At 33.2% G+C, this 15267-nt stretch overlaps 2 protein-coding genes across 6 annotated transcripts in view; both read left to right on the top strand.

Annotated features, from left to right (window-relative positions):
• The first annotated feature begins 133 nt into the window (after positions 1-133).
• On the top strand, positions 134-14013 carry LOC136802646 (uncharacterized). 2 transcript variants are annotated; one of them, XM_067059408.1, is made up of 14 exons: positions 134-336; positions 1941-2048; positions 2670-2753; positions 3023-3127; positions 3531-3614; positions 3921-3940; positions 4810-4994; positions 5553-5641; positions 7394-7486; positions 8112-8208; positions 8464-8508; positions 8830-8859; positions 10613-10716; positions 11391-14013. In XM_067059408.1, the coding sequence occupies exons 1-14, from the start codon at positions 319-321 to the stop codon at positions 13440-13442; spliced, it is 3114 nt and encodes a 1037-aa protein (XP_066915509.1). In that variant the 5' UTR covers positions 134-318; the 3' UTR covers positions 13443-14013. The 2 variants fall into 2 exon arrangements, with proteins under 2 accessions (XP_066915509.1, XP_066915508.1); XM_067059407.1 differs by having other exon boundaries at positions 8452-8508; positions 11391-14012.
• A 969-nt stretch (positions 14014-14982) lies between these two features.
• Positions 14983-15267, top strand: part of LOC136802644 (uncharacterized) — a 55623-nt gene continuing 55338 nt past the window's right edge. The window contains exon 1 of one of the 4 annotated variants that reach the window (XM_067059398.1): positions 14983-15129. The gene's annotated coding sequence lies outside the window, so the exon portion shown is untranslated. The remainder of the gene's footprint in view (positions 15130-15267) is intronic. The other 3 variants (XM_067059400.1, XM_067059401.1, XM_067059402.1) reach the window with 3 other exon arrangements.

Raw genomic sequence — 15267 nt, 5'->3', positions numbered from 1 at the left:
AAAGCTGATTCGGCAATAATTTCGTCCCTACCTTCTCAGAACTAAGGGAAGCATTCTGGTTTCATGTAACGCAACCGATCAGGGTGGACAATGACAAAGGGTTTTTCCCTTCAATTTCTCGATTTCCCTTTTACCCAGGCCCCATTTCCTTCTTTTCCGAGAAAAGAAAATGAAAGTAGGCAGTCTGGCAGAGTGCGATTCTTTCCAAACAACCAAAATGGACTCAACTAGAGAAATTGTTGGCCAAAAATACACTTGCTGACTTTTAGACAACTAATGCTAAACGTTGAAGTAAACATAAAGGTTTAAACAACCAAAATGTCTGATGTTTGTTTGGTATGTATTATTGTTATGTAGTTGCATGCATTTTTCTATGCTTCATCTTTTTTTTTAAGTGACTTTTTGATCACAAGAATCACAAGCAAGCAGTCAAGAACCTGCAAGTTAGGATACCTTCAGCAATCTCTCCTAACTAGGAAAGTTGTATCCTAATTTGGAGATTTAGGTATCCTAGATAGGACAGTTAGGAACATTTGGCGAGTTCCTGTAGGACCCTGCCGACGCATCGAACTTAACGAACACCGGACACGCGAAAGTCCGGTGTAAAATGAGAATTTTTTTTACCACCGGACAATTTCTACACCAGACTTAAGGAAGTCGGATGTCCGGTGTCGGAGAAGGATATTTTTTCCCACCAGACAATCAAAACACCGGACATGGCCAGTCCGGTGGGTCAAGTGTTTCTTAATTTTTTGTTTCATAAATGTCCGGCGCCCAAAATTCCCTGTATGCAACACCGGACTGACACCAGACTTATCGGTCCGGTGTAGCGAAAGGATACTTTTTGCCACCGGACAGTTCGGTGCGTTGGCAGGGTCCTGTTCCTGTACGCGGTCGCAATCAAAAAAATCATAACCACACTCATAAAAAAATTACATTTGCATCTTTTTTTACCGTTTTTTGCCTAGACGACGATATAGCAAACATAAGTGAGTATAAGCAGACTGTGCCTTTAATTGGCTGTAAAAAATGTCTGCGTCGGTAGAAATTTTTCCAACTTTCAACAATGATAGAAGATATATACCGTCAACTGCTCCAACTTGGGACTATCTTATGCAACATGGGACAGCCATTCCACCACCATTTTACCGAACCTCCAAAGTCATTTGATTTGAGTTCAATGAACCGCGTATTAAGAAATAAATGATTTCTCTTTCGCACTGAGTAGGCTTTTAAATCGAAATATGAAAAAAGTGGACATTCGGCATCCCGTCATTTTAAATGAAAACAAAAGTTAAAAAGGGCGCGCTATCAGTGAAAGTTATCGTGACATGGTATGACAGAAAGTATGATTGATAAACTTGGTGGAGTTATCAAAACAAATTTGTTGTCAAAGAGATTTCACAGTAAGTGAAAATACAGGCCAGATATGAACATGTCCCATGTTGCGTACACTCGTCCCAAGTTGGAGCAGTTGACGGTACCTATTTTTAAAAAAATTTAGCGCATTTTTTATCTTTCTACTTCTTCATCTTCCATGAAACTCTCAAAGTCAAATAGAATTAAGCACACAAGATATTCTTATAATTGTGAAATGTGGTTCGCACTTTCGCTACGGTGGAGTCAGTCAGGAACAATGTCTTAGTTAGAACAATGGCCTAGTTTTATTAGAAATAGGAATAATAGATTCTTTCTTTTTGAACACTAAGCAAAGAATATAGTTTCAATCAGTGACTCTGATCTGCCTTTTAATCCTATCTATTAGAAGGGTGTCTGAATTTGATGAAAAAGACATCAGACCAACTAATGGTATACTTGTCAGACAAAACCATAAGAAGACAATCCTATGGCTTACAGTATTAAACACTGTCTTAGAATAATTTCTGTTTGATGTTATGTGTGTATTTTTAAACCAGTTTTCTTTTAATTATTTCTTTTAGAGATTTCCATTACCTCAACTTGAAGGTGACTTTCGGATCAAACTGAAAAAAAGGAGACAAAGTATAGCATTCAAAAAAGGACCAAGCTGGCATACTAGACATCTCACAGTTAGTATCTTTATTTTTCTAACAAAATGTTTATTAGAGGTCTCTGTTTGAAATAAGAGGGTAGCCAACAAACTTACAAGTGTATCATTTTAAAACTCAATCAATGTTACTTGTTTTGAACTTGAAAATAGAGTTGGCAATAAACAATTTTTTAGGCTCTTTTGACTTATGTCTTAATCACGGTACAAAATGGGTTTATATGGGTTTAGTTTGACTATCAGTCAGAAGACTGTAGCATGAAGGTAGAGCGTCCAGCTTCAGTGCACAAGGGCACAAGGTTGAGGGTTCGATCCCCAGCCGGGTCAAGATAATGATGATGCCTCTCTGTTTGATGCTCAGCAACTAAAGAGACGGATTAAGGGTAAGTGGAGAAATCCCCTACTTTCAGGTAGACAGCTATACAAAAAGACTGCGTCTCAAACTTACTTACTTACTTATCAGTCAGAAAAGAAAAAAAAACAAACTAGTTTTTCAGGTTTTTGGAAGTGAAGATAATATTTTTTGGGACTCTCCTACCTGTGTTTTTTTGGATGCGCATTAGTGAATCCCTCATAATTACTCATAGATCTTGTTAGATATATTATTTATGACTCATTTGAATTTTTTTTACTTATGCCTTAGGTCTTACTGAATGAGTTGCTAATATCTGAAAATGAATATGCTTTTCATACTGGATCTATGCTGCACATTGTTCAACTTGAAAATGTAAGGTTATTTAGATTAACACAACTATTGTATAAACTAACTGTAAAAAATGTAGATTTCTCTGCTTATCACTATGTTTCTTTGTTTCAGTTACTCTGTAGTCATGGTATTGACAAATGCAGATTAAGTCAAAAATACCCCTTTAGATAAAAGTTGCAAATCTGTAGATCAATTTGTATTATTCTTGAAAAGAGCAGAACAAACATGTACCAAAAGGAGCATTCATAGAGAGTTGTCAAATAAACTGCTTTTGTTACTTTTTGATACAGATAAACATATATGATGGAAGTAATTACAAAGAATGGACCATTCATATCCGGTTAATTGAAGGTGTGAATTTCAATGGCTCCACAGAATTCTTTATTGCATTCCCAGTAAGATTTTCAGTATATTTGTATGTTATTATTTTAAACTATGATCTTTATTTTAACATATTTCTTCAGCCAAAATTTTATGACTTTCATCTGTTTTGAGAAACGAGCATCCTTTTAAACATGATTTGCTCCAATAGCTCAAGCAGTGCTGAACAATCCACTCTTGACAATTAGTGCACTAACTGAAAAACCCATTAAATACAATTTGGAATCTTGATTTCAGGATTTTTATAACAAGAAAAGTGCCTTTATTGAATAATTGATGCATTTTTACGTACTGATATTCATTTTATTGAGCCTGATTCTATGACTTTGGTAAGTTAAGATCAATTTTAAATTTTCTACTATCAACAATACTATTTTAAGGAATCACTCAGAATCACTTTCTATTTCTTAAAATTAGAGTGAGAAGTTGTTCAAAGATTGGATGAAAAATCTTCAATACTCCAAAGATTACTGGTATAAGAAGGAGAATATGCCTGATTTGGTATGATTTTGTTTCGATAATGCAGTGTTGATAGTTCTTTCATATTAGACAGATCTGTTTCAGGATGGTTTTTATATAGAGGCTTTACTATCTTTTATACTTGGCTAAATTTTGATAAAAATTCAAGAATTGCAAAATCTATTTGGTATAGTTTTATTAAAAAATCAAAAGGCTATGTCATCGTTAGTACAAACATAGAATTGTGCTTTCATATAATAGTTTGTATTGACCACTGTTTCAAAGTGTTGTTGTGATCACTTTTTCTAAGACCACTGATAATGTATTTGATTTCGGTTTCTTTTTCAGAGCAAAAAGGTCGTCAGCAGGTGAACAATTTTGATTCATTGATTTTTATATTTGGTATCTTAAAGGGGCTAATCTTAGTGGGAACTAATTTTCACTGTTTGCCCGAACCGAAAAAATGTTTGGAAGCTCAAAACCGCAAAAATTAATTGTCACAAAAAATTTAAGAAAATTTCATAACTGAAAATAATTGTTTGATTTTTTGAATAAAATGTGTATTTCATTTTATTAACAATTTTATTGTTTAAGAAGATGATTGAGTGAAACTTGAACAGGGCTTTTCTGATATCACTTATTAATTGAATAGTTCCCTTAACCCTTTAAGTGTCAATGTCGTGTATATCAGACATGGGCTATGTAGGAGGGCAAAGCCCTCCTGTACTGCCTGCCCAATTTGAGTTAGAATTCGTCATTTTTGGTCTCGTAGGAATTGGATTGGGCTTTATGGTCAAGCAAAAACAGAATCAAAAGTGAGTCTTTCCAGCGAGATTATAAGCCAAAAAGTCAAAAAATGCAAACATTTGACAAAAATCCACTTTTTTAAAGATTTTTTGACCATTTTTGGTCAACAAGTGATCCAAGAACCTCCAAATTTGACCCTGATTTACTTGATTCTGTCCTCCAGCGAGGAGCCTGACTGCTTTAATTCCCTTACCTACCCCACCTCTACCGCCGCCCAACCCACCCTTAACAAGCTTCTAACTCCTTCTAGATCCGGAGATATAAGCCTCCAAAGTTTGAACTAGCCATTTTCTTTAAAAGACTTAGAAAAAAATGACCGTGGCACTTAAAGGGTTAACTCATTTTCCAACAATAATTTGTGAAATCTATGAAGTTCAAGTTCAAGAGAAAAAACATTCTGATTCATTATCTTTTGCATGTATTTTTTTAGTAATGATAATGACTACTTCAAAGCAAGTTTGACATTGTACAACAATATTTCTGCTGGAGTTATAATACATAAGAATTCAACACTGAAAGAATTGGCACGAGAAGTCAATATGTTTTGTCACTGTAAAATTTGTATTGTGGACAGACGAGAAGCGCAATTGTTTGCTGTTGACAAAAATGGCAAAGGTAAGATTGTGAAGTGATTAGGTTTCTATTAATACTCCATTATAATATGGTGCAAGATCATCCCAAGAAATTTCTATAGTGTGTCCTGAAAAAAGAACAGGTTCTATATAAATCAAAATCATTTATCTTACTCCATTGTGAATTATTACCTTAGAAGAAAACTCTTTGCTCAATCAAAATTTAATCAATTCCCAAGGAAAATAAAATGCTTACGAAAAAAAAGAAATCAATTAAATGGGTTTTTGAAAATGGCATAATTTATTAAGTTCTATTTCGGTCTTCTTTAGATACTCTGTATAAATTTCTGCTGAAGAAAATTAATTTTGTATGACTTCCCTCCAAATTTTCTTTGATCATATTTGTTGATCAGATCTATTGAACCGAATTGAAAGCTTTTTGAAACATACTTTTGGAACATACTCAAACTAAAAAATGTTTCATTTTGGTTTTGCAATTAAATTTAAAATTTGATTGACTTTCACTTCCTTTTATGTGACATTGTCTGCTCTTCTATATATTGTACAATAATTATTCATTTTTTTCATTGCCTGTGTGCAGTCCAGTTGTTGAAAGAGGAGGAAAAGATTAATGGTTATGTGAATTCTGGTTGTGAGCTATTTTTGATGGAAAAAACAAAAGAATCAAGAGTAAGATTTGTCACTTTGATGATTTTCAAATGAATCGTCTTTTTGGACCTACCCCGGTGGGGTGGAGGTCCTATAAATTAACCCGTGTTCGTTAGTTAGTTAGTTAGTTAGTTAGTTAGTTACCAACTTTTCTCGAGATTGGCTCATTCAATTTTTCTGATTTTTTGCACAAAGGTGCATTACTATAAACCCTCGAATGTGACGGAGCCCGATTTTCGAAAAAAAAATTTTTCCGGCCGGTAGAACCGGAAATGTCCCGAAAAAAGCGGTTTTTTGAGATTTTCTCGAGATTTTATCATTAGTTTTTTGCGATTTTTTGCACATAGATGCACATTAGTACTGCCGAAAAGGTGTCGAAAACCGTTTGCCGAAAAAAAATTTTTTCCGGTTGTAGAACGGAAATTGCCGGAAATGTCGTTGTTTTTTCACATTTCCGTCACATTTTTTCAACTATTTAATTGTTTCTTTACAGAAAATGTCTTTATGACGATGCCCAAAACTTAGCATGTTTGATTTCCAAAAAAATCATCCTTTGAATCCGGAACTCCTTAAAAATCGCCGGAACAGGCGAAAACCGGCTAAAACGGTTTTCCTTCATTTTTTCAACTTATACTCGACAGATTTTCATGATTTTTTGCACAATGATGTAAAATGGCAATGCCCAAAATTGACAGAGCCCAATTTTCGAAAAAAATTTCCGGCCGGTAGAACCGGAAATTCCCGAAAGCGGTTTTTTGAGATTTTCTCGAGATTTTATCATTAGTTTTTTGCGATTTTTTGCACATAGAGCACATTAGTACTGCCGAAAAGTGTCGAAACCGTTTGCCGAAAAAAAAAATTTTCCGGTCTGTAGAACCGGAAAATGTGCCGAAATCGTCGTTTTTTCACATTTCCGTCACATTTTTTCAACTTATTTAATTGTTTACTTTCTTTACAGAAAAATGTTCTTTATGATGATGCCCAAACTTAGCATCGTTTGATTTCAAAAAAATCATCCTTTGAATCCGGAACCTTAAAAATCGCCGGAACAAGCCGAAAACCGGCGTAAAACGGTTTTCCTTCATTTTTCAACTATACTGACAGATTTCATGATTTTTTGCACATGATGTAAAATGCAATGCCCAAAATGTGACGAGCCCAATTTCGAAAAAGAAATTTTTCGGCCGCTAGAACCGGAAATGTCCCGAAAAAAGTGGTTTTTTGAGATTTTCTCAGTTTTAATTTTCTCTGAATAATTGATTAAAGTGTCGATATTATTTTTCTTTCACCGTTAAACATCGATGCGTTTCTTAATTGCTTTCTCCGTTCCAATAGATATATAAATCGAAATTTAAAATTATACATTACTTCCATTATAAATTCTAATTATTCGTTTTATAAATAGGTAGGTCCATTAAAGTATTACTTGTTTTTAACTGCATCAACTGAAAATTGATGCAAAAGGAAAACTGCATATAAATTTTATTGAAATTGATTATGTATTTTGAAACCCAGCTTTCTCATTTACTATTTATGCTATAAAACTTGATTTGAATAAAGCCAAAAGCTTCCGTCTTTTTTACACTTTCAAATAAGATTTTAAAAATCTTGATAACTATTTTTGGTCACATTTTACCTAAAACTTTGAATTTAAGGCTTTCTACTAAAATTAACTTTGAGCTTTACTAAAATATTGTTCCGTTTAATTCAATTTCAAATTCAGTTTTTCTCAGTTAAGCCTGACTTATTATGTGTTTCAATTCATTTCCACAGTTATTGGTGATTTTCTTTGAAGAAGAGGACGGAAAAGAATCATTTGTTTGTGGAACTGTTTATCATAACACAAAAGCAAAAGATATTTGTCAAGTAAGATTTAATTTCATGATGGATTGAACTTTACGCCAAACTAAAATTATCATTTTGAATGTTATGCGAGACCAAAACCGAGCAAGTTGAAAAGTACGGTCCCCTTGGGAGAAGAATAATCAAAATAAGAGTTTTTAAGGCGTTGGAGCAATGCAACATGCTCCATCCCACTAACACAAGAGAAAAAGTTTGTGTCCCATGGCTTCTTTTAATGTTTCATGGGACAAAAAGCGAGGGAAATACCCGAAGGACATGCTGATTTTGTCCCTGGGAAAAAAGTGAGACACACAAATGTTATTAAATCGATTTCACTTTTATTGATAGAAACAAAAATGGGATGGGACACAAGAAAGCGTTTCAGGTTGGTGGGATGGAGCATGTTGCATTGCACCAACGCAAAAAGAATTCTCGTGTTCCTAAGCCTTCAGGGGGGGGTGACGTTCGTAAAATAAATTATGCATCAGACAAAATACAAATAAGATTTTATCTTGGTAAATCTTTTGGTATTTGGGTAAACAATAGTTGTAACAAGTTGTAATTGCATCGTTTTCTCTGTTGCTTCTTGTTTGTTATAGCAATAGTACGTATGGTCCTTTTTTCATTGATAACCTTTTTTTTATTTTAGAATCCTAAGAATAATGAAATTCCTTTCATTCGTGGCAAAATGCGATCATATGACCCACAGGGTGATGTTACTTTGAACTATGTCAATCGTGAAAAAGGTACACTCGAAATGATGCTTTTTATTAAGTATTTTTGCCTGTAGAAAACATAATGATATAATAAAACTTATGCACCATATCCTTGCTGGCATAATTAAACTAAATATTTTATTATATCAAACTAAATCACTCTTAATCTGGTTGGCTAATTATGTTTTCCAGTCTCCAAAATGAGAACCTCCCCTATTATTGATTATTATTTACTAACACTGACAAATGTATAACTTCTTTTTCCTTTAATAGTTTTCTTTTTAGATACTCCTTTGGGTGAAAAAGAAAAACCAACTACGTTCTTCTACGGTAAAAAAATTTAACTAAATTTTACCACAACATAATTTATTTAGTCAAAGGTTTTCTGCATTTCATCATCACTGAGAAAGCACATAACAATGCTAATGTGTTTCACCAATAAACTTTGGTTCAGAATTGGCTGTTCTTAATTTTTTGGACTTTTCTTGCTTAAAATGTTCTTACAATGTTCTTTAACATGATTTAAATCTGTTAAGTTCAGTGTTAAAATCAATTTTTGCCAATTTTCAGCCTCGTGTTCTTATAAAATTGTTTTTATATTAAAAAAAAGCATATATCTCGTATAAACTTTTTTTACCTTTATACCTTTAGATGGGAAAGGGAACTGGAAGGATTCTACAGGTACACATTTTCAACTGCAAAGTTATCATTATTTTTAGTAAAATCCAGCCAGAATTTACTCGTTTTATACTTTACAGTAGAGTTATTTATAAATTATGTCTGCATAACTGGAACCTCTGCAATTGAAAGTCTACTTAACCTACAGGTTTTCTGGTCCCTTCAGTTAATAATGCCTTATAAACCAGACTCCATAAGTCGAACAAATTTACGTTCGTGTTATGTATGTTCAAGTAATAACGACTTCACTACATTAGAAAATGTTTGTACTATTTTTAGTCGTCTAAAGGGGCTGTGTCCAGAATAACACATGTCTATATTGTTTTTTGGACCTACCGGGAGGTCCTTTAATTTGACCGTTGTCCGTTCGTCTGTTACAAGCTTTTCTCGGGATTGGCTCATTAGTTTTTTTTAATTTTTTGCACAATGATACAAAATGGCAATGCCTGAAAAGTGACGGAGCCCGATTTTTGAAAAAAATTTTTGGGGGGCAAATTTGGGCCAAAAACTACCTAAAAATAAGGTTTTTTGGACTTTGTGCAAAATTGCTTCATTAGTTTTTCCTGATTTTTGGCAGAAAGATAGAGTGCAAGGGGACCCTAAAATGTGGCTGAAGTAACTTTTTTTCTCGGAAAATTTTTTTTTTCGTCGTCAAATACGGATTTTCGCAAATTTGGGCCAAAAACTACCTAAAAATAAGGTTTTTTGGACTTGGTGCAAAATTACTTCATTAGTTTTTCCTGATTTTTGGCAGAAAGATAGAGTGCAAGGTACCCTAAAATGTGGCTGAAGTAATTTTCTCGGAAAATTTTTTTTCGTCGTCAAATACGGATTTTCGCTTTTTTGGGGAAATTCCCTTTTACCATTTTCCTGTTAGCAGCTTTTCTCGGGATTGGCTCATTAGTTTTTTTTAATTTTTTGCACAATGATACAAAATAGCAATGCCTGAAAAGTGACGGAGCCCGATTTTTGAAAAAAAATTTTGGGGGCCAATTTGGGCCAAAAACTACCTAAAAATAAGGTTTTTTGGACTTTGTGCAAAATTGCTTCATTAGTTTTTCCTGATTTTTGGCAGAAAGATGGAGTGCAGGGTACCCTAAAATTTGGCTTAAGTAATTTTTCTCGGAAAATTTTTTTTCGTCGTAAAATACGAATTTTCTTTTTGGGGGGAATTCTGTTTTTTTTAAAACCATTTTCCTGTTAGCAGCTTTTCTCGGGATCGGCTTTTTATTTTATTTTTTTTTCATTTTTTGAACAATGATACAAAATAGCAATGCCTATAAGTGACGGAGCCCGATTTTGAAAAAAAAAATTGGGGTAAATTTGGGCCAAAAACTACCTAAAAATAAGGTTTTTTGGACTTGGTGTAAAATTGCTTCATTAGTTTTTCCTGATTTTTGGCAGAAAGATAGAGTGCAAGGTACCCTAAAATGTGGCTGAAGTAATTTTTCTAAGGAAAATTTTTTTTTGTCATAAAATTTTCAAAAAAAGACGACCAAGTTACACAATGATAAAAGAAAATAAATCAGACGTTTTTGCATTGTTCTAAAACTTATTGTGTTTGCTCAATACCAATAGTAAAATATGTAGAGTAAGTAAGTAAGTATTTATTTACCATTTAACACTACAGAAAAGATACAAGAATACCTACTTTTATCTGATATTGATCAAGGTAGGTCCATTCAGCATGTTGCTTGTTATACATCTCTTGATCTAAAAATCAAGATTGATTTAAAAATTTATTGTATCTATTTAGGAATATTGCTGATCAGAAAAAACAAACAATTTATTGAGGATAGATCAAGAACACATTCTATGACATCACAAGAGTTTAATATATATCAAGAAGGCCGTGAAAAGGTTTGTTTTTTATTGCAATATTCATGATACCTTATCCTATAATATTTTTGTCAGACAAGGGAAATTTGAAATTAACTCAATCCGACCCAAGAAGTAAAAAATTAAATCTTCTGGGATTTTGTCAAAAAAGCTTCAAAATTCATTGAAATTGTTTAAATTTAGACAAAATAGAAGAGCCTATCCCCAAAATTAGCTCTCGCTAAAACTATAAAACTTAAAATCCCCCAAAATGAGATTGTACCAAAAGTCTTCAAGATTAATTCTGCTCACCAAATTAAGTAAAGTAAATAAACTGGAGTCAAGTTCTTATTATTTGAATTTTCTTTTCAAATTCACCCTTCTCAATTTCTTTTGCTTAAGATATATAACATTTTTAAGGACCTATTAGTGACAGGCGTGGTTACAGAAAATATTCAAAAGTAATGACGGACGGAGAATTTTTCTTTTGCTAATTATCATCTTATTTATACTTTTTACTTTTCATTTGGGAGTAATATTGTGCTTAAAAAAAGAATTTTGAGTAGCCCAAATGCCGCTGAGAGAATTTGCAGCAATGATGAGTGAGATATAGATGGCCTGCCCTACTGTGTGACATTATAATATAAAAATAATATAATATTATATTATAATTATGAAGTGTATTTACCTGTGTACTGTCTGTTATTTCGTTCTAGGCACAAAAAGTGATCAATTCTCAAAGGATCAAAGACGCACAAGAAGCTCTGTCTAAAAAAGAAGATATCTCACCATCTCCAAGTATGGGCTCAATCAGTGAAGCAAAGGAAGATACATCAATATGTTGGGGAGCTTTCACCGACCCTGATACATGTGGATATAATTTTAATCCCATCATGAGTGTATTTGAATCGAGTATCTCAGATGATGACACTACTTCCCAATCAATTGAGGATTATTTCGGAGATGACAATGATTCGCATGATCTGCCAGCTGACACCAACGAAGATACAACATCTGTTGCTGATATGGAGGCTGAAGCTCAAAGGCTCGACAGCTCTATCAAAATGAAGGAAACTGGAGCCATAATTTCAACTAATGTTGCAGCAAACTCTCAAATTGAAAATGAAACTGCCGTTGAAAACAATTTTGATGCAATTGATAGTGCAGATGGGCCTGAAGAATCACCAATACTTGATGCACCTAATTCGCCAGAAGCTTTAATCAAACAGTACCAAGATGTGGTACTGACTTCAGTTGAGCACAGCATTGATGAACCAAATGAGACGAGAGAAGACTCCAGTCAAACCAAACCGCAGAATCAACCGAAATTGCAGGATCCTCCTATTGAAGTAACTAATCAACCAGCACCAATTATCTCTACCCCAACAGCAAAACCTATTCTCATACCAACAATCAAGACCATCACATGTGAGCTATGTGATGATTACTCAAAATCAAAACCACAAAATATTTCATCTCATTATGTTTTAGATGCTATCACAAACACATCCCAAGATAGTTACATTTGCTTAAGTGGTGTACACCTGTTGAAAAGAGGTCAGCAATACAGTCTACAAGATGGTTGTGAAGTTAAAGCAGGAATCAAGGATACAGAATGGATAGATGCCGTCAAAATCAAAAATTCTGTTAAACGTAAATTAGGCCCTTTTACATGTTTATTTGTACCAAGCGTTCGGGGTAAAGGCTATTGGCTGATCAGACAAACGGAGGATCTGGAAGATTCAAAACATCAACCAGAGCTGAAAGAACCATCTTTTCCACCCCCTAAGGAAGTTCTTATTACGGAACCGAGTGACCAGGTTGTGCATGTATCAAGCCTCCCTCAGAATAATTCATCAAGTGAAGACGAAATCAATACAGACGAAAATCAAAATCAAACGCAAGCAGCAGTTGACTCTCAGAGAATGTTTCAATCCACAGCTACTGAAATGTTTAAAGGTGCACTTGTTAGTGCTTCTGATGCCTTTAAGAACGGTGAAAAATATTTCAATAATGTTTTGGAAGGCCGACGACAAAGTACTGTGTCACTTTTGCAAGAAGATAAGAACATTCTGAGAGATGAGTTTGTTTTGGTTGGCGAAAGATTCGTTAAACCTTTAAAGAACACTGTCTTCACTATTTGCACTCAAATGGAAAATGTTAATGTATGTCAACAGAAGAAGCTTGGTGACGACTTTGAGAATCAACCAATTGGATGGCTCGTTCGGGGAGAATTTTGTACCCTTATCGCAGAATTTCTTAAAATTGGTCTCAAAGAACAAACCAACGTTTTCAAACGGTTTTTCGCAGAACAGAAACCAATATCACTCTGGGATGTTGCTCGTGAATTTGCATCTGCTTTTAAAATATACGAGTTTGATTGTGTTTTGAGAAGTATCAAGGATGCTAATTTGAGATCTGATGATGAGCGATTCCGAGCTTTCTTTTGTCAGTTGTTAAATCGTAGCAATTCTGATGGTACCGATAAATTGATTGTCAGCTTTTTCCAAATGTTACCACTTATGACTAACAAGTTGGAGAAATTTTATCACGAAGATTCTTTTTGGAGAATGAGTTATTCATCTGGGTTTAGTACCTTACAAGATGAGATTATTTTGTCTATGAGACACTTCAATGGTTGGCCATTTGAATTACATTTAGATTTTGAGAAGCGATTTAACCCTACTATACCGACAAAACGTGAAATTGTAGCTGCAAAGAAAAGAGAAGAACAAATTAACCAAGACAGTCTTCTAATGATGGAGTAAATTTTTGAAATTGTTTTTTTTTCTTATAATGAAACTTTGTGTAAACTTTAAAATGAAACAATGAAGCTTGAATTTAAAATTGTACTTGAATTTGAATTATATATTTGATAAAATGTAGTGGGATTGGATTGGGTTCAAAGATGCTGGTAAATCATTATTTGTTTTCCATTGTTTCAAATTTTTTGTTCAGTTGATGTTTTTTATATAAAATTTGATTCCCAAAGTACCATATATTGTTTGTAAATGAATTATTCAATTTAAATAGTTTTATATTTGTAAAATTTAACGTTTTTAATTTTCATCATTTATACCTTTTCTACAGAATTTTCCATACCATTTCAATTATTTTTTTTTAACTTCATATTATAGAGTTATGATTGAAAGATGTTTATTAAAGGTTTTGTTTTTACATAAGTGTTCGCGTTTCATATCAGACACATATTTCATATTGGGACAGTGTCTGCCTATTGTTACGCTGATATAACCAAAAAATGTTTTTCTCTTCCTCTTTTTGACCAATCTTGTTCCACATCCGTGTCAATCCAATGTGAAAATGCTTGTGAATTAAAATTGATGAGTAAGCAAACGATATCACTCTTATCTAAAACCAAAACCTTTAAATATTTGTTGCCTTCTTTTGGTTTTGTGTCAGTTTTATTGACTAGCTTCTTAAAATTATTATGAATATTGATGAAAATAATTTAGTCTCGTTGATTTTTAACAAAATCTACTGAATATGAACTTTTTTTTTGATTCATTTTTTTGTAATTTTTGTACGGGATTTATGATATGAGATCTTATGAATATAATCTGTATAGATAACAGGGATTAATTTATGACTCTATTTTTCAGGTAATAAAACCGAAAATGTTTCTCCGTTTTTCAACTTGTAGAAAGTATGTTGCTAATAGCTGTATAGCATTTACCTCAAACTTAAATCAACTTAAATTTTGCTCGTGATGGGATTGTTGAAAATGCAGTTGAGAACTAAATCAGTTAAAAAATTTGAATTTAGTGGCGTTTTTTTTTAAAAGAGGAGTTTTGCAATTTGTCGGAAAAATGTTAGTTATTAGCCATTTTCTACCATACTTAACTGCCCTAAATTCCTATTTCACTTTTATAATTCTCTATAAACCGTCTTTATTTGTATCATCTATTACATTCTCGTGCGTTTTATGTCTATCTATGTGTGTTAAAGGTTTTATTTTTACATAATTGTTCCCGTTTCATATCAGACACATATTTCATATCAGGGCAGTGTCTGTCTGATTGTTATATTATGCTGATATAAGCAAAAAATTGTTTTTCTTTTCCTTTTACTGACCAATCTTGCTCCACATCCGTGTCAATCCAATGCGAAAAAGCTTGTAAATTAAAATTGATGAGGAAGCAAACGATATCACTCTTATTTAAAAACAAAACCTTTAAACTTTCAAATTCATAATGCTTTCTTTGCTTTTTTTATAATTTTCTTTAATCGATTTCAATAATTTACTTTATAGTGAAGCAGTAAAAAATAATGATAAAGTGAAACAAAGATTGTAAAGATTATAAGAGTCTTCCACCACTGCCGTTTATGGTGAATCAACTCTGGTTATGGCTAACCATGTCATGCTGCAGAAGGTCGAAAATCCTAAATCAAGAAAGAGGTTTGTGCAGGTGAAGACTACTGACTGGCGATAGAAAGGTTTGGAATCTTTTCTTTTGATCTTTTTTTACTTTTTTGTTGACCACTTTACAGGGACATTAGGAGCTAAATGGAAATTTGAATACTACAATCAAGGTCATAATATTCGAGAAAAAAGGTAAATTCCAACGAAACCTT

The sequence above is a fragment of the Clytia hemisphaerica genome, unplaced genomic scaffold, assembly GCF_902728285.1.
Source record: "Clytia hemisphaerica strain Z4C2 unplaced genomic scaffold, Clytia hemisphaerica genome assembly, whole genome shotgun sequence".
Classification (NCBI taxonomy): Eukaryota; Metazoa; Cnidaria; class Hydrozoa; order Leptothecata; family Clytiidae; genus Clytia; species Clytia hemisphaerica.
Note: the sequence above shows the minus strand (reverse complement) of the source record. Positions and strands in the feature narration are given on the sequence as shown.

Bases quoted from the DNA above. Each gene is read 5' to 3' on its own strand.
- LOC136802646 (XM_067059407.1), top strand. The intron at 3,615-3,920 runs GTATGATTTTGT...TTTCTTTTTCAG, and splicing joins AGGAGAATATGCCTGATTTG to AGCAAAAAGGTCGTCAGCAG. The intron at 3,941-4,809 runs GTGAACAATTTT...GTATTTTTTTAG, and splicing joins AGCAAAAAGGTCGTCAGCAG to TAATGATAATGACTACTTCA.